The 22,990-nt window shown below is 41.7% G+C and overlaps 2 protein-coding genes across 10 annotated transcripts in view; one reads left to right on the forward strand and one right to left on the reverse strand.

The window, feature by feature from the left end:
• The window catches only part of ARID2 (AT-rich interaction domain 2), a 100,208-nt gene extending 99,320 nt beyond the window's left edge, over positions 1-888 (reverse strand). Inside the window, exon 1 of the mRNA XM_071552348.1 lies at positions 28-888. Within this exon, the coding sequence (XP_071408449.1) occupies positions 28-119 (92 nt within the window). The 5' untranslated portion in view covers positions 120-888. The remainder of the gene's footprint in view (positions 1-27) is intronic.
• A 197-nt stretch (positions 889-1,085) lies between these two features.
• The window catches only part of LOC139670523 (uncharacterized), a 94,391-nt gene continuing 72,486 nt past the window's right edge, over positions 1,086-22,990 (forward strand). Inside the window, exons 1-8 of one of the 9 annotated variants that reach the window (XR_011697499.1) lie at positions 1,086-1,524; positions 1,655-1,835; positions 3,438-3,546; positions 4,104-4,153; positions 4,317-4,369; positions 9,242-9,516; positions 10,202-10,334; positions 21,859-21,976. Coding sequence is in view for 1 of the 9 variants with exons in the window: in XM_071552353.1 (XP_071408454.1) it covers positions 2,698-3,354; positions 3,438-3,455 (675 nt within the window). In the remaining 8 variants the exon portion in view is untranslated. The other 8 variants (XR_011697500.1, XR_011697501.1, XR_011697502.1 and 5 more) reach the window with 8 other exon arrangements.

Raw genomic sequence — 22,990 nt, forward strand, 5'->3', positions numbered from 1 at the left:
CCCGTTCCATCTCCCCATTTTCCTCACCCTCTGCTGTGGTGAAACTGCCGCAGCTCGTCCAGGAAAGCGAGTCCCTTTCTCCGCTGGTCTGCGTGGTTTTTACCCGTCGAATTTGCCATTTTTGTAATAAAAAAGGTTCTCGTAAAAAAAAATCCAATTAAAAAAAAAAAAACTGCCGACAACAACAACAACAATCCCCGGCTCCTCCTTGTCTTTAAGAGACCCAGGTGCCCGTGCTCGGCCGGGGATCAGCCATGGAGAGGGGCTTGTTTAAAAAAAAGTTTAAAAGGAATAAGGGAGCCCCGAGAGTGTGGTAATTGCGAGTCCTGTCTCCACACAGCACACGGGCGAAGAGGCAGGGAGGGAGAGGGGCACCTCTCAGTAAATTCCTCCTCCCGCGGCTGCTGCCTCTCTCAGCACCACAAACCCAGCCGATCCAGCCTGCACATGAGACTCAACATGGTGCTGCTGGATCACACAATGAATTGGGTTACTGTTGTGGTGGGGCGGGGGGGGAGCCGGAGTGAGGTATTGACAGTGTGTGTGTGTTACAGCCGCGGCTCCATGCGATCTCCCTCCCTCGCTCGCTCGCTCCCTCGCTCGCTCCCTTACACACACACACTGTACAGCTACGGCGGCGGCGGCGGTGGCGGCGGCAGCGGGATTCACTTCTCTTCTCGCTCAGACAAAAAGATCTGAGGCCGCCGTGCTTCTGCCTGAACGAGAGCGCGACACAGCGGACCCCGGAGGCCGCTCCCGGTACTGCAGGAGGCAGCTCCAAAGGCAAAAGCCAGCGCAGCCCCAGCAAGCAGTTCCTGGCGGGGAACAATAGGCTCCTCTCGCCGCTAAGGGCTCATCTGCAATGTGCCGCAAACTTCACACAAAGCCGGGCGGAAAGAGGCGAGGGAGAGGGAGAAGAGGGAGGAAAAAAACGGCTACTACCGGCTGTTCCGGGCCGCGGGGCCGGTGCGGGGCCCTCCCGTGCCAGGCTCGCGCCGCCCGGCCTCTCTCCGCTGGCTGCCGGCGGCGGGGGGGGGGGGGGGGCGGCGGGGGGGGGGGGGAGGCGGGAAAGGTGGATTTGGAAAGCGGGGCCGAATTTTTTAATTGGACTAAACCCAACGCCCTGAGTTCAAGGGGAGAGAAAACAACAACCGAAGGGGGCACTGGTGGATGTACACTTTTGGAAAACTTTGCCGAGTCCCCCGGGCCGAGGTGTTTCCAAGGGCAGGAAGTCGCCCCGGATGGCACGGCGGGGGCGGGGAGGGAGCAGCAGGAACCCTCATTTTGAGGCGTGAGGGGTTTAAAATTCCCCGAAGGAGAATACGGAGTGCTCCTCCGAGCAGGGGGTGCCCTGGAGATGTTTGCCAGCAGGGGCCTGAGCTCTGGCTCACTCCATAAATATTTTTTTTCCTTCTTTCTCTTGGAGATACTACGATCTGTAATCAAAGTACCTCAGGACTGGTGTACACAATCTAAGCCGCCCCTTATTTCTGTACATTGGCGAACGGAGCACGCAGCACAAAGGTAATGGAGGGGAAGGTCTTGCCCCCTCGTTGGACGGGCCGCAGCCCCCACTGGCACTGGAGGCCGCTCCACTCGGCCCGTGGTGTGCGCAGTGTTTGTAAACACTCATCTCCTGACGTGTTTCCCACAGGGGAGCCCAGGGAACGACCTGCACGGCCAGCCATGGTGGAGCTGGGCGCCACTTGGGGTAAACAGAAGCAGCGAGGGGCCCATGGGGTGAAGGGTGTCCTCCATCAAACCTTTGCTCCTCGGGTAAAGAAGGCGGTGCCCAGGTGGGCATTTGTCCTTTCATGGCAAGGAAACAGCCACAGGTGAGTGCTTGCTCCAGTTCCAGAGACTCTGAAGGAATATTTGCCCCTCACAACCAGTACCTTGATATCCAAGGTCAGATCAGGCCCACAGGATTGGGTTTTTTTTTAAGCAACACTCATTAAAGTTAGTAAGGAGCCGTGTTTTATAATCAATGGTACATTATGGCCCCCAGTGAACACTTAGAGAAGGAAAACTGTAATTCCTTTCTATGCCATGTACTAACTTCAGAAAAAAATCTTTTTCAAAGAGTATTCTTTTCCATTTGACTTGAGTGCTGTTTCAGCTTGAATAGAGACAGTTACAGTAAGATGCTTGGTAAGATTTGCTCTGGTTCACAGTTCTTGAGGGGGGGGCGAGAAATACCTCTTTCAAATTAACACTCCGTATTGAAAGTTGTCCTCTATCTGGATGGAGTGGTGGTGTGTGGATTTCAGAGTATGAAATGCATAGTGTCTTTCTTATTCACTGTAGCATTAACAGTGTCCCCCCCCCCTCCCCCCCTTTCTTCTAAAATTAGACTTACAGCAGATCCTGGTCTGCAGCTCCTGTCTCTGACACTCTGAGCTTCTGCTATTTCAGCACCAATATGCATAAGACTGCCAAAGCCAGGATAATACAAATAGGAGATTTAAAACAAGCGACTGGGGGGCTAAATCGCTCTTTCAGACATACACAGCTAAACCTCCCTCCAGGAGGGCGGTGGTTTTTAATCATGCCTTAAAAATTCCTTAGAAGCAGGGGGTCTCCCCTCCGCGAGGGGCGGTCGGCACAGGTGAGTCACTGCTCGCCTGGGCGCTGTGAGGGGCGCGGGCGGCGGAGGGGAGGACAGGCACGTTGCGTAGCAGGGCTAGGTGGGTCTCCATGCTAAGCACAGCAACTGCGCACAGTCCCTTACGTAACTGCCAGCCGGGGATTCCCTGGCCGGGGTCACTTTATTCACCCATTACACAGACCCCGAGCCGCCGCTCGGGCGCGCCGGGGCTGCCGCGGCCACCGCCGCTCAGGCGGCTGCGGCCGCTGCAGGAGCGCGGCGGCTCCTCACAAAATGGCGGCGCCCATGGAAGCGGCAGCCCCATTTTGTGCCCGGCAGAGCCTGTCAACAAAACGCCGACTTGGCCGAGGCTGAGGAACAGAAGGCGGCGGCTCGTTCGCGTTATGGAGCGCGGAGGGAGGAGAGCGGAGGATTTCACCGCCCTCCCGCCGCCAAGAGGAGACTCTTATCGAGCGCGCGCGTTGGGGGAGGGAGGAGAGGGAGGTGAAGGGGAACGCGAGCAGCGAGCGAGTCAGAGGCTGCCTTATCCCAGCGCGGAGCTGCCGGGTTGCGGCGCGGGGGAGGGGAAGGCGCAGGCCAGGGCAGGCGGCCTTGGCGCTGCCCTCGCCGGGCCCTGCTCCCGGAGATGTGCGGGCTGCGAGGATGCGGGGGCTGCGGAGCGGAGCCCGGCCACACCGAGCACCCCGTGCCCCGCTCCGCTCCGCGCTGCCCGGGCGGTGCCGCGCTCGTCGGACTCCGGCGAACCTGTAATGAATGACAGCACGATCGAGCTCCTTGTGTAGCTAACTAGGTCACTGCCAGCATTTAATTACTGTTTGTTTCATTTTAGTGCGTGGCTTATGAATAAACCGGCTATTAGGCTGATGCTTCAAGTAACACTACCCTGCACCGAGGTACAAAATGTCTGTACTGGACTCTGATCTCGTGATGCCAGCTTGGTAATAATTACTGTTTTACGTTAACGATGCCTTGGTTCTTAACAGCTTGGTTATTCGGCTTACAGCTGAAACAGGTGGAGAACCCTGATGATAAGGTCGTGAAGCTGATTCTGGTATTACACCACCGGTTTTTGTTGGTTTTATGTTGACGGGGGCTTCCCTCTTTTTTGAGGTAGAGAAAAGGGCTTATGCATTGAGATTTTTTTTTCTGATTTGTCTTAATATGCATGCATTTTAATGTATTAAATAAAGGAGATTACCTATTTCTGGTGAAAGTGTTAATTTTTAAATGTACCAAAATTGCCTTGATCTTAAGGAACTATAAAATACCTTGCTGCATATTAAAGAGTCAAAGACTAAACGTAGGGGAAATAGAGGAAAAATCTTGCTATTCAGAAAAAAACCCCAACTTTTATTTATCTCTCTATACTACTTGTCAAAGCAATTTGATCATTTGTAAGTTGTAAAATAAAATCTGTACTATTATACATTGTTTATAAATGTTATCATACACACAAATTTCAGTGTGTAAGTGTTGTGTTGTGGAATTCTTGCAGACCGGAGGAGGAGTCCAGTAACTGAATTGTCACTATTCCATCCTGGTTGGGTGAGCTTTTTTGTTTTTTTAAGGGTTTTTTAAAGTGTAAATGTGCTAAGTGAATGTTTTCTTCTAGCAGCTGTATCCTGTGTTACAGTCTCAATTTTTTTTCTTGAATCTTTAATACCTAACTTTGTGCTTAGTACCTATTTGCCATATTGTTGCTCCACAGAGAGGCCTCAATTGCTGTTGTCAGTGTGCCACTAACTCTGCATTTGCTTTCTGGTAGGTGAAATATTCTTCCTCATTTCCATTTTCTTCATTTTTGCTTGTGCTGCTTTTGAATTGTGGCATCATTACATTTTGATTAGAGTAACTAGTATCACGAGCTTTATGCTACTTACATTAAACAGTAAGCTGTAAATCCTTAGAAAGTGAAGTTAATTTTATTTGTGTGTATGTGCAAGTGCTGTATATGTGTTTTTTGATAATGCAGTTTATCAGATGGAGTAGACAATCCAGTAAATTCACTCTTAAGATTGCAGACAGCATATAATACAGGCACAATCTGAAAATAAACACAAGAATTACAGGATGAATTTCTGATAGAGGAGAAAGGATCAGAAAGCTAAATTTGGCAAATTTTAGTGAATCAGCTGTATCTAATAAAAATATTCAAGTGTTGGTGCTAACTGTATATGCTTGGTTCAAGGCTTCACTTTGCATAGCTTGCTGTGACAAATGTACTCTTCAACAAAGGGTATTTACTCAGCTAGGTATTAGTTGTACCCCTTGTTACTGAATAATGTTTTAAAATTCTTTATTACATTTTACTGTGTAGCTTCTTTTAAAGATGCTCTTACTTAGTGTAGATCATACGTGTCTAATCCTCAGTGGTGCACTCCTGAATCATAAGTGAAAGGTCTTACTCGTGAAATTAAATGCTTAACAGCACAGCAAAGGTGGGAGAGTGGATGTACAGTATTACAGGCTACTTCTGCACACTTGTAAACAATATTTACTACAGTTACTGGAACTTAACTATTCCAGCAGGCTTGGCTTGGAGAATCTTAAAAAAAAGAAAAAAAAAGCTTTTACAAAGAAACAACTGCCTAAGTCGTTTATTTAAATGACTTACGACACTTCCCTCCTAAATCTTCCAACATGTGCACCTTCCTCATTTCAATTTTGTGGTATTGCCACTCAGGAAATAAAACAGAAGGAAAACTGGGCTACATAAACACTTTTGAAAATACTCTAGCAAATTGATTAAACACTTTTGAAAATGTTGTCTGTAATAATTGTAATTTTGTAGTACTTGCTGTTCTTCACAAAGGTCCACCTCTTAGAATCAGTGAGTTTTATGATCATCTAAACTTCAAATTAAAACCACTTCAGAGATGAGGAGTTGCCAGTTATGAAATGAAGTATGAGACCCAAAGCAGGAAAACCCTAAATGCAACTGAAGGAGAAGTAAAAATAAATACGTAAATGCACTCCCACTTGATTTCAAAACTGTAGTGCTTTTGAAATCCTGATACTTTTGTAGGTCCTGACTTGTGTGTTCTAAACACTCTAGGTTGGCAATACTTCAATAGTAAGTTTAGAAAGATTATTAAATTCATATCCTTTTCTTGCAGGCAAAAAATATTTGCTGCTTTAGGTTGCCATAACTGTAATGCTGATTAGGGCTTCAATGGCAGAAAATGTTTTGGTGTTCCAACAAGAATTGGTCTGTAGCACAAATGTCCTGACAGCAAATGGGTGCAAGTCTTTTATAAAGAAAAAAAAGTATTAGCACTTAGTAAATTACCTATTTCACACATTTGTGATTACCTCTGTGTGTTTGTATGATCTGGTAGATGGTACACTTTCCTCTGCCACTTTAAGTGTACACTGTTCCCTGAAATAGCACTAGTGTGATTCATGTTTCTGGTTGAATGTGTGAAAGTTTGATTGAGATGCAAAACCAAGAGGGTTCTTCTGAATGTTAAAAAGGTACCATGCCCTGAAATACAGAAATCGTCAGGTTAAATTTGGCTCCAACTTTAAGGGTTTTTGTAAAGTAAGAATTCTGGTGTCACACATGGATGGGGAAGGTCCAGTTCACTTAAAGCAAAACCAGAGCTGGGAACTTCATCATGTGTGTTTAGAAGTCAGGGTGGTGAAATCCTTCTTGTAGGAGAGTTTTCAGTATTGTAGATTTGCTGGTGATGTTTGCTTGTCTTGTAGCACTGTCTCAATCTTTATATTTTCACCAAATCAACTGACAGTCAACAGTAGCTAAAATTATGTAGAAATTTCTCCGAGTAAGCAGTTGCCTTACTTAACTTTCATATAGGCAGAAATGAAAAGGGAAGTCGCTTGGACAACTGTGGATGTGTGGACAGACAATACATGTGACAATTTGTGCATTTCAGTGTAATACGTGCTGCAAAAACTCTTCTGAAAACTTAAGTAGTAAATAAAACATACTGATCAAATAACATTTAAACTAAGTAGTCTTTAAAATCAACAACTTAAAGCAGGGAGAACACATGAACACCTCCAGATGCACTTTGAAAGGAGAAAATTTGTTGTTTAATTATGATTCTCAGTGTGTCTGTTGATCTGCTTAATCTGGAGATTTGGCCTTACATACTGTTGATAGATGAGTGGCATTGCAGTGAATGCTGAAGTATTTTTTTCAGACTAACTGAAAGAAAAATCTCAAACTTACTGCATTGGTTCAATGCTGATGGGAACCTAACTTGAAAATCACACTTAAACCATAGGATTTAGGTCTTTAACTACAGTAGTGTCTAACATAACTGAAGAAAAAAGCTAATGAGAAACAGTTTTTTGAAGTTGTTTACATATAGAGGTCTATCAAATGTAGTTGAGTATCAGTTCCTGTTGCTTGCAGTAACGTGATAGCATTGGAAGCTCTTAGGGGAATCTATGACTGTTAATCTCTAGATATTATAAAAATGTTTTATTAGACTGGGCTGCTACTATTTCTGCATGTTAAGCCTTAACACAAGATCTATCTTAACTAGGATCTTGTTGCAAACTCACTTTGTAAGCAACAAAAGTTGCTTAGGAAAAAGTAGCAGACATGGAGTGCATATATGCTCTGCAATCTTCTGTCGGTTCATGATCGCGGGGCTTCTGAGGCTCACAGGGTTACTACGTTTAAGAGCAACTGACACACAGAGCTGGGTCAGTATCTGGTTCTGAGCCAAGATGCACATAATGTGGTTTAGAACAGAGTGAACATAGTCTCCTAACCCTTTACCAAGAGGCAAAAGTGCAGTCTGTGGATATTTGGGGTAGCCGTGTTCAAACATGTTACGCAAGCCGGTCTACTTAGCCTTGTCCTTATCTAGCTTGTGTGCAGAGTGGGGAAACTGCAGGCTGGGGAAAGGTCTCTTCCCTCCATGAGACTCCCTAGCATATATTGAAGAACACTGAGAAGCTGGAAGAATCATTGCAGTCTTGCTGAAGAAGGAAAAGGGGAGATGAAAGGAAATGTGGACTTGGGCAAGGGAAGAAAAATCTGATAATTTGTAGTGGGGAAACCCCCTGTAGGCACTTTCAGCAGCATAACAGTTGACTTTAGTTACATACCTCATTAGATGCAGTTAGCATACAGTTTGTTTCCATCTTTTTCTGATTCAGGAATACTTAGTAATGCAGCTACTCACACTTTATTTGTAATTTTTATAGTTCTAAATATTTTTTTCCAATTTATTGAACACAAACTTCCAGTGACTTCAGTGCTGCACTGCGGATTGTGTGTAGTAAGTTCCCCAGCATAAGCAGCAGTGCCCTAAGCTTACAGTATGGTCTCTCCGAATGAAGCTTCTTCCTGTCTTATTTCATCCTTCAGCAAGGTGCTCTAGTGTTACTTTACAAAGTCAGAACAGAGTATTTTTTTATTTTATGCTACAAGTTTGGCTAGATTTATAGGACAAGAAAAGTAAAGTAAGTCTATCTGGGAAAGAATATTGTGTTTCATCTATTTTAATAAGTCCAGGCTCATTCTTCCATTTGCTTTAGGAGAATTAAATAATGTCTCCAATTTTTCTTTGAGAGGCTGCCAGGCTATTAAGAGGGCCTCCATGGTGTTCCATTGGAATTAGTTGTGCTTAGAACTTGTGAGAGTAGAGTTGTGTGTCCTTAATTCAGGTGTTTGTATTCAGGTGTTTGCAGTACTATAAAGAAATTATAGTAAATATTTGCTAGTGCAAATTTCCCCATGTCATTTAAGTATACTAAAGAATCATCTCCTTTTGCCAAAATATGCTAATTACACTTTCAAAGATGTTTTTTTTTTAATTTTTTTCCTGTTTGGGTAAGTAGCTGCAGCCAGGTTTGTATCAGGATCAATTTACTTACTTATAGAAAAAATATATGGACATTCAATTGATTACGTTTTTTATCTGCCAAAGAGTTCTTACTTTAAATAAAAGTCTAATAGTTTCTGTCTGCAACTGAACATAAAAGTGTATATAATTACATACAAACATTAACATATATAAAAATTAAGGCTGAATAATTGCTTAAGTTTTCCATCTATGTGACATCATGTATGCATATTATGATAGTCCTTAATTATATGATCATTTTTTGTAATTCATGATCCTTCAGTTTGAGAAGGAAACCGCTCACTGAATAGAGAAGTTATGCCTGTGTATCTGTGCTAAGTGTTTATCTGAATACAGGTTTTTTTTTGCTTTTCTTACAGGCATTAGGAGATCATTAGGAGAGTATCTGAACACTCATACTAGTGAGTTCCCAAAATTCTGAGCCTATAGCATTATCATCACTATAATGCTGAGAAAGCTAAGGCACAGAGGATTTCAGTAAAAGAATGGCTGCTAAATTGAGTTGGTTTTCGTTTAGTCAAAGCACAGTTTCAGTGATGTAATGTACAGGTTATTGAGGGTCGAGGTCGTTCCCCAGTAGGAGTGCTAGCTATAACTTTAGAGCTGTGTTAAATTCAGTGATAGGCCTTTCATGAACTGTGGGGACATGCTGTGGTCCTGTCTGCGTTATTAGGACTTTCCTAGTGCACGATTACTGGGATGCTCTTTTGTTCAGAACTTTTGCAGTGCTGAGAGGGCTGCATGCTTATAGTAGATACTCCTGGATATTTCTGCATTTCATTTCCAGAGGCTCAAATTTGGAACTCAGAAAAAGTGAAGCACTTTGTTAGAGGCCACCAGTTCAATTCAAGAAACTCGCTGCTCTCTGTAAGTCCTTGATAAAGACAGAAATAGAGGTGGTGTGTACCCAACAGGATGCATTTGATGTAGCCTCCTAAAGTCCTCCATCCCACCCTCGCCTCGAGGCAGCTGCTGGCTCTTGGCACGGGCCTGGGTGCCAGAAGAGGGAGCACAGAACACAGTGGAGACCCAGCCCAGCTGTAGTCTCTGCTGCTGCCTCAGGTAGGAGGAACTCTGCAAGGACCAACCTGCAGCATTGCTGAAGCCATAGTATTTTTCAGAAACCCCAGCTTCTAGTTCTTAATAATTTTTTTTTGTTTGTTTTGCTATGCATGTGCAGTATGAAATTCAAAAGGTTATTGCTTTATCATGTTGTTCAATAGGGAAACTGGCCAAAAGGCATATCTCTGGTTCAAAGGCTACTCTCCCACTAAATTTCAAATTCTCTCTTCAAAGTAAAGGCTTTTTCAAGTACATTAAGAGGGGTTTTTTTGTACTTGAGTAAAAATTGAGGGTTTTTTCTTCCTTGGTTTCACAATCCTGAAAACGTATCCGAGTAGCTATTTGGCTCTATTTGCATTTATAGTCATTGTATGAACAATGTGATTGCAAAATACCTGTCTGCTGGGCTCAAATACAGAAAGTCAGCTCTCCTGTAAAATGCTCAGCTCATTCCAGTACAATGCTAATTACTCAGAATAACACTACCCAATACAGACAGTATATAAAAGGAAGGTACCAAGGAGTAAAAAATATTCATTACAGAGGTGATTCTTGGTTCTATATTCCTCAGATGGGTTTAGGGCTCTAGGCAGCTGAAGCAGTTGTTTCTTCAGTAGTACACAAAATGTACTCCTTTGCTAAGCAGAGCTGTGATCATCACATGCAGTCCTAACTGTTGTTCCAGGATCATAGAGGAAGATTAGAACAGTTTTGTCAACTAGCTGGATGTCCTGCGAGAATTGCCAAAGGATTACTTAGTTTGTTTATCTCTGCTCAAGAGGTTCTGGTGGCTTCGTTGCTAACAAAGGCTTAGCCTAGTAAGTACTGTCTATCTTTTAAAATTATTATTTGTTTATTTAATTTATAAGAAAGGACTGCGTGATACATGGCTACTGAGCATAATGTTAAGGGGTTTTTTGTTCTCGCCGTGGTATTACTGGCTTAGGTTAGGTCTGAGAGTGATAGAAGAGCTGTTTTATTTCTCTTTGCCTTTTCCCTGTCTCATTGTCACAAGATGTTTGGGACATGTCTTGTAATTGGAACATGTAGCATTACTCCATGGTCACATACTTCTTACTTAGGAGAAGGTAGAACACAAAAATTCTCCAAACAAAAACATACCAAAAAACCCCTATGGTGAGAGAAGAGGGAAGAGTTTCCAGTTCCAGTATATGATCTTCATAGGCAGAGTTACTGTAGAATTGAGAGTTTTAGGCTTAAATTTACAGTACTGTTCAGTAAAAAAATTCATTAAATACTCCACCAGGAATTTGGATGATATACTGAACTTCTGTTATAGTGAAGAGTACCAAAGACCTGCTTTGTGATGCTCTTCTGATCCCAGGGAAGATGGAGAAGGGAAGACTTGCTTTTTATTTGTTCTTGCTGATTTTGATGGCCAGGTGTGGTTCCTGGTTACGGAGGTCAGTGCAGCTACTGCTGCTGTGTGCATGCAAGTGCTTCAGTGCCAGCTGGAGAGAAACAGGCACTGTCCACACAAATCACATTGAAGCAGCTTCAATATTCTGCAACATCTTTTTATGGAAAGTGAGGGGATGTGATGTTTGTGTATTTTTGAAGGAAAAATTGCAGGGATCTTTAATGATCTTCTGAGTAGTCCAACAGATCTTCCCCTGCCTTGGTAGATGACAAAACTCTGCCACAAAACACACACTGTGCAGTCACTGGCCTTTTTAAAAGCTGCCATGCACACTGAAGCTTCACAGCTCTTTAGGTGTTTTGAAAATGGGTTTCCTGTCTGGTGAAAGTTTTTCTCTTGAGTTTGTCACCTTTGTCCAGTGCCACACCAGAGCACTGTGCACTAGATGTTAGAAACAAATTTTAAAATTAGCTAAATCAAAGTCACCGGTGACCAAACATATTTTGGGTTGTTATATCCTTAGTAAAGCTTGCTAATCTTAAATACAGAGTAGCAATAAATATTAAACCCCACAACTTTGTAAATGCAAATGAAGTTATGGGAAGTCTGACATTTGGAAATGAAGTAGTAAATAGGCATGTGCAGGAGCATGGGTGTGGCAGGAGAGGCCACTGCAGGCTGGCTATCTCAAGTGGCACGTTCTGAGCACAAACTATCAAATACAGCACTGTGCCAGCCTCACTGTGTGCACCAATCTTTGTGCTGGTGCCCTCCACCTATCAGTCAGTGAACAGGAGCTCTTCAATTCACAGCTCCCAGACCTTCTTCCACGACTTGAACTGAACTACCTAAAAGGGGTTTGTATCCACATGTTTGTATCCAGGGATTGTGCATCGTTTCCCAGAAAATGCTGGCTCATCTCAAAGCTAGAGTACTAGTCTTGTGTATAATGTCATATGGATGTTAAAAGTAGTCAGAAATTCAGTACTGATAAACAGTTCATTTTATTGTGCTTCACTCATGTCAAAATTACTTGGACAAAACTGCTGCCAATTCACTACTTAAAGATGGTAAGTAGACATAATTGCAAAGAAACTCACCAGCTGAGTTTGTGTTCTGCATCAGTGTTTCCAGTTAATTTTTACTAAGGGTTTACAACTTTGAAATACTTCATGAACTCTTAATCTCTAAAAAAGGATGTTTCAGCATTTTTGTAAATAAGAGAGAAATAGATTAACATGACAATGCAGGGGTTTTTTTTGTCTCAATAGAAGATACAAGGTACAGTTTGAATGTATATACGTTTGTAGTGTTTTATCCCAGAATTTAGCCATACCAAGCTCTTTCTCATACTCTGTGATGCACCACTTACTTGGACAAGAAATAAGTGTGTGTGGAGAGGAGATGGGAGAATTGAAAGCAGACAGGACTCGTGTTATGCCTTTGCACATCAGTCACTTCTTAAAGTACACTGTAATTTCAGTACAACTTAGCAGTGTTTTGCACATGGTTATATTGGTTTAAAAACGTTTTATACTTTGCAGTGGTTATTTAACTTACAGACATGAACAATAAATTTTTGTTGTTTGAATTTTTGCCTGCCTAATTGTAATGAAAAGAGAAGTACAACCTATGCAAACAGATTTTATTGAAGTATAAAAACAGAGCCAGCAGTTTACACAATCTACAGAAATGATATGTCATTACCACAAACTAGCTATTACAGGAAGTAGCTCTTGAATTGTGTGCCAGAGATTATGTATTAATTTAAGACTCTGCTTACATAAAATTACTTGGGGACAAATAGTCTATCTACTTTAAGAGCCTCTTAAACCTTTGGGGAAGAAAAACCTTAAAAGAGAACTCCTAGCTCTTTTTCTGGACAAGATTCGATGTAGTAGCTTGCAACTCCTCAAAATGTGGAATACAACAAAGGAAGCAGTTGTTTCATGGGATCACCTCTGAGGCATGAACACGTGCATGCACAGTATCTGTATCTCCTCTGACCAATGTGGGTCTCTCATGATGCGGTTTTGTTGTAGGAATAACTGAGATTTTGTGCAACCAAGATTTTGATGCTGAAAACCTGCAGGTAAATAATTCACATAATGATATCAGTAGCATGATGCAGTAGTTGACTTGCCAAGCTAGTAGCTCATGAATTTGTAGCTATCTGTCTACTTAGTGTCAGTAATAGCTTTATCCTGCAGCAGAGTGGCTTTCTACAGTACGCAAAACTGAGGGCAAGTTCTGGAACCACTCCTAGTGGTTGGGTAACAGCAAGTTGTTCCACAATTTGTTTCAGATAGCTTAAACTGGTGCTGCTTCAGAAAAGAACCATATCATCCTCTTCTTCCTTCCTCTTGGCATTAGCATTTCACACACCTGTACTGCAACATAGATGAAGATTAATTCAGCTGAAAATTTGCAAGACAAAAAAGTTACCTTTTGTTACCTGAGATGATTCACTGTGTATGAAGGGCTGTGTCAGTGCAGGAAAATGTAGAAATAAGAATCAGAGAACAGCAGGGTTCCCTCTTCCTCTGACATTCAAAGGCTCCAGCATCCACAACATTCAGATACCAACAGCAGGAGAGAACATTGTCCCTCTTACTCTGACTGATGAGGGAGTAGAAGAAACCTGAAGTCCAGGCAGTTAGGTACTGCTACCAGTTTCCTGTTGCTCTTTAAAAGGATGATGAAGTGATGGCTCTTCTGACAAATTTATTTCCTCTAGTTTGCTTAGCCCACTTGCCACAGGCATTCTGAAAGGGTAAATGGTTAACTGTGCTCTTTAGTTCTTTTTTAGGGCAGGTGGTGTACAACTGTCATCTTGTGGTGTTTTGAAGAAAACAGAAATAGAAAACAACTTTCATTTTACATGAAGCATGTCTCTATGGGATGGACAGATGATAGAAAAATTAGTTAGAAAGGGCATTTTGGCTGATAACAGCCCAGTTACATTTTGCTTCTTTTGCAAACTCAGTCTGTGTGGCCCAAAACTTTGCACTACATCCAAAGACCTAAAATTTGGAGTCTGCAGGCCTTGGGGGTGGAGGGAAGTTGAGCGTAAATATCCATAAGGGGAGCTTGCTGGATATTTTCAAGACTGAAATTTGGAAATAAGTTTCTGTCCTCTAATAAAGCTCCTCTTCTAATATAGAAGCTTTTGGACCATGGCACATCTATATTTAGATTTTCTATACCTATATACTTTTTCTCCCTATATTTTCTGTGAACAAATTTTAAAATAAATGTATAGATGAAAGAGATTCCACATCTAAAGTCTTGCAAATATGGGGTATTGTAGGAGTGGCTGTTCTTCCTACATATTTTCATATAGGTGAGAGAGACAGAGGACATTTACCACAGGCTTGATTTTGGTAAGATTAATGTTTTCAGTCAACATTAAATCTGAATGCTGAAGTTCTAAACCACTGCTTTGTCTACTGCTGCTCTTCCCTAGACACATTTTAATTTTCGGTAAATCTCATCAATTTTAGCCTTCTATCTTCCACTCCCTCAACCTCCTCTCAGCAACACTTTGGCATTGGAGCTGCAGTACATCAGTCTGGAGATTCATGACTCCCCCATAAATACGGAGGGGAGAATGAAATTGCAATTAATCCTACATTATAATTTATTGTTACGAAGAGTAAAATGAAGCAACTGAAAAAGCAGTACAAACTTCTAACTGTTGATTTTCAGTTTGAAACCCTCCCCTTTCCCATGTCAATCATATCAAACCTATGCTATACTTCAGAGGAATGGGGAGAGGTAGCTTTTCTAGCAGCACACCCTGGAGGTTTCATCATTCCAGTGATGGAAAAGGGTTGGACTCAAGCCCCAAGTAGTACAGCTTCATCACCCTTACCACCACCTCTGTTTTCAACAGCCAGTGGCTTGGTTTCTGCAGAATAACTCAGTGGCTCATCATGTGTAACACTCCTGATACAGGTATGACCCCTGAATTTCTTGAAAGCTTTTGGATGCTCAAGAAGGACAAGACAAATGACCTCTGCATATGAACGAAGAAGAAATGTACAGTTTAGACCTTGGGACAAGCTCAGAGTAGTCAAAGTTAAGTAAATTCATGCCCTTAAGTAAAAAATTTATTTTTTCACAATAAGACATAAAAATCTGCATTTATTATGTGAGCTAGAGCAGCGGATACGGAAAGGCAGGAATGGAAATGAAGAAACAAGATGACTTACTTTCCCCTCTTTTTCTTAAAAGCAAAAATTTCAGATTATAGGTGCAAGTCCATAGTCTTCCACCCCAGCTGTTGGGGTTCTCATCCAACTAAGAAATACTATATAAAGCACTTGCTGTTATGATAGAATTTCTCTTTCATTTTACTGCAGTTTTCTTCTAAACCAGGCCTCAGTTCAGCATTTCATGTAAAATCCAAGGAGCCAGGTGCTTCAGAACTGTCATGACTGAACTGCGAGGGCAGTATCATGTCATTTTTTTAAACTGTAGCTATTGATGCCTCACATGCAGTTGACATCCATTAAAGTTAATTTAACTTAAAATGCAGAAAATAACTTTCTCTTGTCTCCACATAGCTACTTGAAGTTTTATCTGTTTATAATGGTAGGAAAAAACCAGAAACAGCTACTGCCACATTGTCACACAGAGTGTTTTCCTGTTTCAAGTGCACTTTCTTATAATCTAAAAAAATCTCTTAACCTTGTATTTGTGAAATAATAACAATGTGGGATTATTCATGTATAAAGTGCATGGAGATAACTGAAGGATCTTGGCTTAATAATGCCAGGGCTTTCTGGCAGAGCCTCTATTCTCTGCAGGACCTATAATTCCCAATAAAATGTGACATCCTGGTTGGGGAATCTTAAGTGTTTTTCAGTGGTAGAGGGCCATACACAGGTTGTATTCCAGCTTCTTACTACAAAGCCCAAATTTGGTATCCTTTAACATTCATGGTACAATATTTGTTGGTGAAAAGAACAAAGGGAGCATTCTTGAAAAGCAACTCAACTTCCAAAGGAATGGTATTTCTAGTCTGAAGGGAAAAGAAAATCTGAGCCCTAATGAAAAAAAAATCTGGACTGCACAGTATCTAGCTTGTAGGTGAAGAACTTTGAACAAACTATTCTGTCTCAAATATTCCTGAAGCTTGGCTGTGATGCTTGAAAAAGCTGTGTAGTAGTCAATCAGCAGTAGAATCTGCAAGTAGATGTGTAACCTGCCTTGTGTAGACAGATGGGATGATTGCTCTGAAACAGGAACTGCAAAACTCAGAAGTGAGTCTAGTGAAGAAATTCTTGTGCAAAAGAGGGCCTTGGAGCTTTTTCAAGCTGTGTGCAGATGCCTGTTTTACTTGGGACTTACAGTGCTGTGCTGATTGGTGGTTATGCCCTTTCACTCAGAATATGACGAGGAATCCTTTTCAGGTGAAAGAGTTGTCATCTTCGTGCTTCAAATACATTAGCTGAAAAGTTAGAACCTTCACTGAAGAAAAGCCAGGTTCTGTTTTAAGTGATAGCCCACACCTGTATTCACCCTGGAGGACATATGCAGCCCCCATTACTAAAGATCAGAGTTTTTCCACTTTTGTGTAGGATAGGATTCAGAGAGCACCCCACACAAGTTTCTCTTGCGGACAGTGCTGAGGTGGTGGTGTGACCTGCTACAGTGAATTTTGATCAGGGAGTAAGTTGTTTTCTGTTTACTAGACACTGAAGATATGTATGAGCCTCTACAAGTCTTCTTCAAAGGCTACTTTTCACTCAGCGTAACTTAAAAAGTCTGTATCCTTTTGTCTCGTGTGCCAACCAAGAGCCTTAACTGCCTTAGAAGGTGATAAATGTTTGATCTGTCATTATTTTAGAAAAAGAGTTCAGGATCTTGAACAGCGGAATTACAGTCTCGGAAAGTTATGAACACATCATTATATTCAGAATTCTATGACCACATTAAGCAGGAGCTGTGAACTGACAAAACCCTTAATTTCTGAATCAATATGGGGCCATTCTCCTAAGAAGTCCTCCTTCAAGGAAGCAGCTCTAACCCTCACTATATCAAGACTTCTTGGGCTCATGAGATTATTGAGGAAGCTCATTGGCAAGTGAAATATGGCAACAGGGAGTCATCTGCAGCACTGTTTCACCTGATAAAAGCCTACATGAAGTGGCTGCAAACATGCTACCTTTGGCACTGATGAGTCCTGGAACACTGTGTTTTCCTTGGACAGTGGTGAGTGGATAGGACTCAACACAGATAGGACTGCTCTGCTCATCTCCATAGCTTGCACCAACAACCTGAGAATGCCTCCTTGTCCAGTCCTACCCTGGATGGAGGTGATGAAGGTAGCACCTGTCACAAGAGGCCTGGCACCACATTTCTAACCTCCTTATCACAATTACCCTCAGGATATATTACTAGTCCTTTGAATCGGCCACACTATTTCTCAGCACTACAGCTGTGCTAAAGGAGCCTTCTCCCCAAGAGTCCCTGTGGCAGGTGTTAAGGATATTCAGATTTTGATGGCCAGGTGAGGTTTCTGCTGTCAAGACAGTGAAAGTACACTTGTTCTGGGGAACACCAAGTTCCAAACATGTGTCAGCATTTGAAGCATGAATTGAGTGCAGAAAATCCAATGACAATTTCTTGACACAACTGATTGGTGAAGCATCTAGAGGAGATGGTCTGGCTGGACTCATAAACAAACTGGATGGGGGTGTAGAGGTTGAAGGCAGCTTTGGCTGCAACTCTTGAGTTTGTATAGTTTAAATTTCCAAAATAAAAACCTAAACTAAATATTAAATCTGCCAGTCTTGACTTCCAGAGGGCAAATTTCAACTTTTTTGGGAATCTGCTGGGCAGGATCGCATGAGAGACAGTTAATTGCCCTGGCACAGGTAGTTGATTATCAAGAACAACTACCTCAAATCACAGAATTGGTCCATTCCAAGTCACAGAAAGATGAGCAAATATGGTACAAGGCCAATATGAATGAGCAAGACACTCCTGACAGACCTCAAATACAAATGCTAGCCAGTGTCACTGTGAGTTTATTGCCTGTCAGCTTCCATATGGTGATTGGGAAGGTCCGTCGTAGACAGAAGAAAGAGGCAAATGTCATACCCCATCTTCAAGAACACTGAGAAAGAGGATCTAGGGCACTACAAGCTAAGCAGTCTTAATCACAGTCTCCTGGAACATTTTTCCTCCTGGAAACCATTTCTGAGCTCATAAAGTGAAAGAAGGTAATTAGAAATGGGCACCATGAATTTACAAAGGGCAAATTTCCCCTGATCAACCTGATTGGTTGATCATTGTAAGATGGACTCATTCTGTGAATGAGAGAAGAGTAGTGCATATTGTTTACCTTGATGTTAGCAAAGCTTTTCCCAAGCTCTTTGTTCGTATCCTACCAGTCAAAATAGTTAGATATGGACAGGATAAGCATATGATAAGGTGGATGGAAAACTGGTTGAACTATCAGGCTAAACAGGTTGTGACTGGCAGTACAAAGTCCATCTGACAGCTTATTGTGGTAGCAGTCCCCCTCAGGGCCAGATTCTGGTGCCAGTGTAGTTTGGTGTCTTACTGTTATTGATCTGGACTGTGGGAGAGCATGCACTCTCAGTAGATTCATGGATGATACCAGCCTGCAGGGAAGCAGTTGATATCTGAAGGGCAGGACTGCTATTCAGAGGGACCATGATAGGCTGGAGAAATGCATTGCCAGGAGTCTCACCAATCTCAGCAAAGACAAGAAGTTCTGTATTGGGAACAGAGTAACACCCTACACATACACATGCTGGAGGTGACCTGACCAGAAAGCAGCTTTTTAGAAAGGACCCCATGGTACTGGTGCACACAATGAGCATGAGTTGGCAGTTCGGGCGAACAAGGTCAACCTCATCCCAAACTGAGTTATCAAACTGTAACCAGCAGGTCCAGGGAAGCAATAGTTCTGTCCATCTACCACTGATCGTTTCTGGAATACTGTTTTTGCTGCCCAGCACAAGACCTTGACATATGATTTTGAATGCTGCAGAATGTCACTAATATCACACAGGCTGTAGTACATGTGTATGAGCAATGAGGTGAATACAGGAAAGAGATCCAGTGTCTTTTTGGAGTGGTATGGTGACAGGGGAAGAGCTAATGGACACAAGTTGCAATACTAATAATTCTCCATATAAGGAAAACCATTTTCCATGTTAGGATAATCAAATGCTGAAATGGTCTTTCAGTCAATATTGAAGATATTCAAAACCTGACTGAGCAACATGCTTTAGCTGGTGATGCTTTGAATGAGAAGTTGAGCTAGCAGACCTCCAGGGGTCACTTCCAGCCCATCAGAGGAGAGAGGCAAAGACCGGTGAATGGCAACAGCTTACCTCTGCAGGCCTGCTAGAACCCTTATTCTCAAAGAGCTCTAGTGCCAAAGGTGAGGCACATACATTTCAACACTGAAAGATGGCAGCTCAGTTTTGATTTGAGGAGCTCAGATTTCAATGAACAACCCTACACCTGTCTGAATAACTTTTTGAATCTGTCTCCTAATACTGAACTTGAAAAAGCATGGATCTATTTTCATAAAGTGCAGGCTTCTCTGCGGAAGACATGAAAGACCTAAGAGTATGATTCATCAGGATTGCTTTGAGGGACATTTTCCGTCGTATTATCCTAAGATGAGACTGGAGGTAGTAGGAAGTGACAGATGTTTTGGAGTGGCCCTGTTGTTTTCAGGACTATAAATTGATGTTTTCCTTTTTGAGTTTCTTAACTGCTTAGTTCCTACTTGTCTGTAGGTAGCTAGTGTATATGACTGCAACTGGAACCTTTCTGGAGTTAAATCAGAGTTGTCTTCTAACAGGTATTAATTCCCATTTCCAAACAACTTCAGCATTAGCAAAACTATATGACTGTGATGGGGCTGCACTCTGTGTTGTGCAGGGCTCTAAGTGGAGCTGTGCATTACAAGAACAATTGTATAAAATGAAAAGCTAGCTTACATTATTATCTTCCTGTTAAAAAGTATGCACAGTCTAAACATGGTGCTTGCAAAAAAAGTAATCTGTCTCTTTGTCACTGATCAAATTCTAGACATTTTATAAGAAACAGTATAAAATTTATGTCTCTAAAAATTAATAAACTTCATATGTATTTCAAGGGAATATATAATTTTTCCTTCTGGTGTAATCATTCACAATTTTTTAGAAGCTTTCATGTATATAGGTAACAGGACAAATTTAGGGGAATGGATAAACACAATCCTTATCTTAAGGGGAAATATCCAGCTTAGTTTTAGCTTTTGTTAACTACAAGATGTTTCTTGTATTTTGTCTTAAATACAGCATTTCCTCATTAGTGTGATAATGCCTCTCTCTGTGTGACAAAATTGTTAGAATATCATAAAATCATAGAATTGATTGGGTTGGAAAAGACCTCCGAGATCATCAAGTCCAACCCTTGGTCCAACTCTAGTCCATTTACTATAGACACCCTTTTCCTTTCCTCAATGGTATGTTAACAAATACACACACTGGTTTATATTTTATTAAAAATATGCGGAAGGGGAAATGAGATTTGCCAAATGGGGATAAAAAAAATTATTATCAGCTTTCAACATTTTTCTTACAGAAAAATGATGTGGCTTTTCATTTTTGTTTTAGAAGAGGTCCTGTGATCCAAAACCCATACCATATTCAGTGCATATAATAAAAGCATAATTCACATGCTGGTCACAAGAGTATGCTTCTACAAAAAAGGTTGTAACTAATAAGTCTCCCCATAGTTAAGAAAATAATTTCTATTTGAATAGCTTTGAAATCTCAAGATCTTCATCCTTTTATAAGCGATAGTTTAAAGTCTATGATATAATCTGAAAACTATCAAACACAATCTTCCTAATGTGCCAGGACTTTGATTATGTAAAAATACTTTGTTGGTTCTTAGTAAATATTCATGAATGGTTGGTGTATATATGTGCACAGTATAAAACAACATTGTAAAAAAATAGCTTTATACTTATCGAAGAACTTAAATCTCAAATCATTCATTTCTACCTCTTTTTAAAAAAGTTTTAATTAATACCTATTTAATGACTATATATATTATCTCAGTATAATTTCTGCTATGGTGATATCTCTGTAGAATCATCAATAGTTCCTCTGCAATGAGAACAGGAAGAGTCCATATTAACTACTAGTTTACTTGATGATGTCCTGGAATATCCCTAGCCTTCAATACAACTCATTGAATTTTTCTTCTGTTTTAGAGTGGGTAGAGGCAGCTGATAGGCCTGGAGTCATGCTCAATGGGGATCTAGTCAAAACAGTCAATATTATCCATGAAGTGAGTCAACTCATTTTAAAGCAAGCATCTACTTTTAGTCAGATGTATCACTCCCTAAACTTCATTGATGTAGATATGTCAAGCTGGATGAGATGGATCCCACCCTCACATTCCCTAGATGTTTCTCCTCACTTGTTTGAGAGTGAATTGAAGCACTTAAAAAAGAAGTTTGCAGTACAGTTTGCATTCCAGTTGCACTTGGGACACCTACTCTCTCAGTCTTACAGAGTTAGCTGTAAGTCACCAGCTTGGCACTGCCAGTTGCATATGTGGACTCTACTATACATCAGCTTGCCATGGTCTATACATGAGTCAGTTGTGCGTTCAGCATTTAAATGCAGTAAGTTCCTTTGGTGTTCTTACTAAAAAATAACTCTAGTGAGAGCCATATTTACATTTTAGAAAGCTTGCTGTTTAAATAGCTCCAGAATTTACCAAATTAAGTTGGCTGATAGATTCTAAAATATCTTCCAAGTGTTGTACCGAATCCTTATTGGGTACAAATTCTGACTGAATGTCATATAATGCATGCTAAGTTCTGTCTGTGAATTTGTTTACTGGCATGTGAATGGAGACACAGTTTCATCATCTTGTTCTGGACCTCTTACCACTATGCCCTTTCTCAGGAACAGAGAGGAATTTGGAAAGTTTGGGTCAAAGCTGCAAATATGCTTTATATGGAGAGAGGAAGGATAATTCTGATGGATCAACACGTACAGCAAAGGCGAAAATTACCCTAAACTTGTAAGTAATTTGGCTTATTCCATATTGTTTTCTCCAAACACTGTGTTCTTTTCTGCCTTTATTTCTCATCTCAACTGGTTTGTTTGTCTAATCCCCAATTCTATGTCTTCCCTAGCAGGTTGGTGGCAGGTAGGGGAAAATGACAAAAGAGCGGATGGCCCAAATCAGTGGCCAGCAGTTTGTAGGTCCTTACAAAAACCAGCAGGACCAGTTTTGTCACAGATGGAGTTGCTCTTAAAGGCTTTCCCTTGCAGATTGGAAATGTGCCATGAGCATGCAAGGAATGATATGAGTGGATAACCTCCACTGACTCTTGTTTGCTTTGCATGAATGAGGAATAGAGGAAGAAGTTAGCATAGGCATGAAATGTTAAGGAATTGATATTCTGTTTGGGTTTTTTTGATTTTTTGTTAATCATCTGAAGTAGTATGAAACTGGATAGAAACTACTCTTTGGTTCTGAGTTGTGCCAACAGGCAGGTTGTGATAAAGTTCCACCCCTGCTTACTCCAAGGCAGAAATCCTGGACACAGGTTATTTGTTTCTCTGGTCTGCATCAGTCTGTGTAATTCTGGATGCCCTTTGCCTGGAGGAAGTCACAGCCCAGTTCAAGGTTCAGAGGCTTCCTTAGCAGTGTGGGAGGAGAAGTGGGTGTGGATTTCACAGAAACCTCTGATCAGGAGGCTGCCCCAGCAAGCTAGTGGGGAATGGCTGCATTCCAGGGGAGTTTCCTGATTGCTGTGCCACTGGGGCATGCTGGGGAAGATATTCTGGCCAGTGCCAAATACTTTTGTCTTTAGCTGCCTTTGCTCAAGCACTTGATGGAGGGGTTGTGCTTCAGCCCAGAGGTGAGGCAGGGAGGGAGCTTCTGTAGTGTGAATCTCATTCAGGCTTAAGGGGTGAGCTAGCAGGTTTCAAGCGATGTCAAGAGTATAAGACTAGGATTCCTTGCCTTACGGCAAAAGTTTAGGTTCATAGGAATTATAAGTAAGTGCCAACAAGTGCCTTACTCTGG

Source organism: Pithys albifrons, chromosome 3, assembly GCF_047495875.1.
Source record: "Pithys albifrons albifrons isolate INPA30051 chromosome 3, PitAlb_v1, whole genome shotgun sequence".
In the NCBI taxonomy this organism is placed as follows: Eukaryota; Metazoa; Chordata; class Aves; order Passeriformes; family Thamnophilidae; genus Pithys; species Pithys albifrons.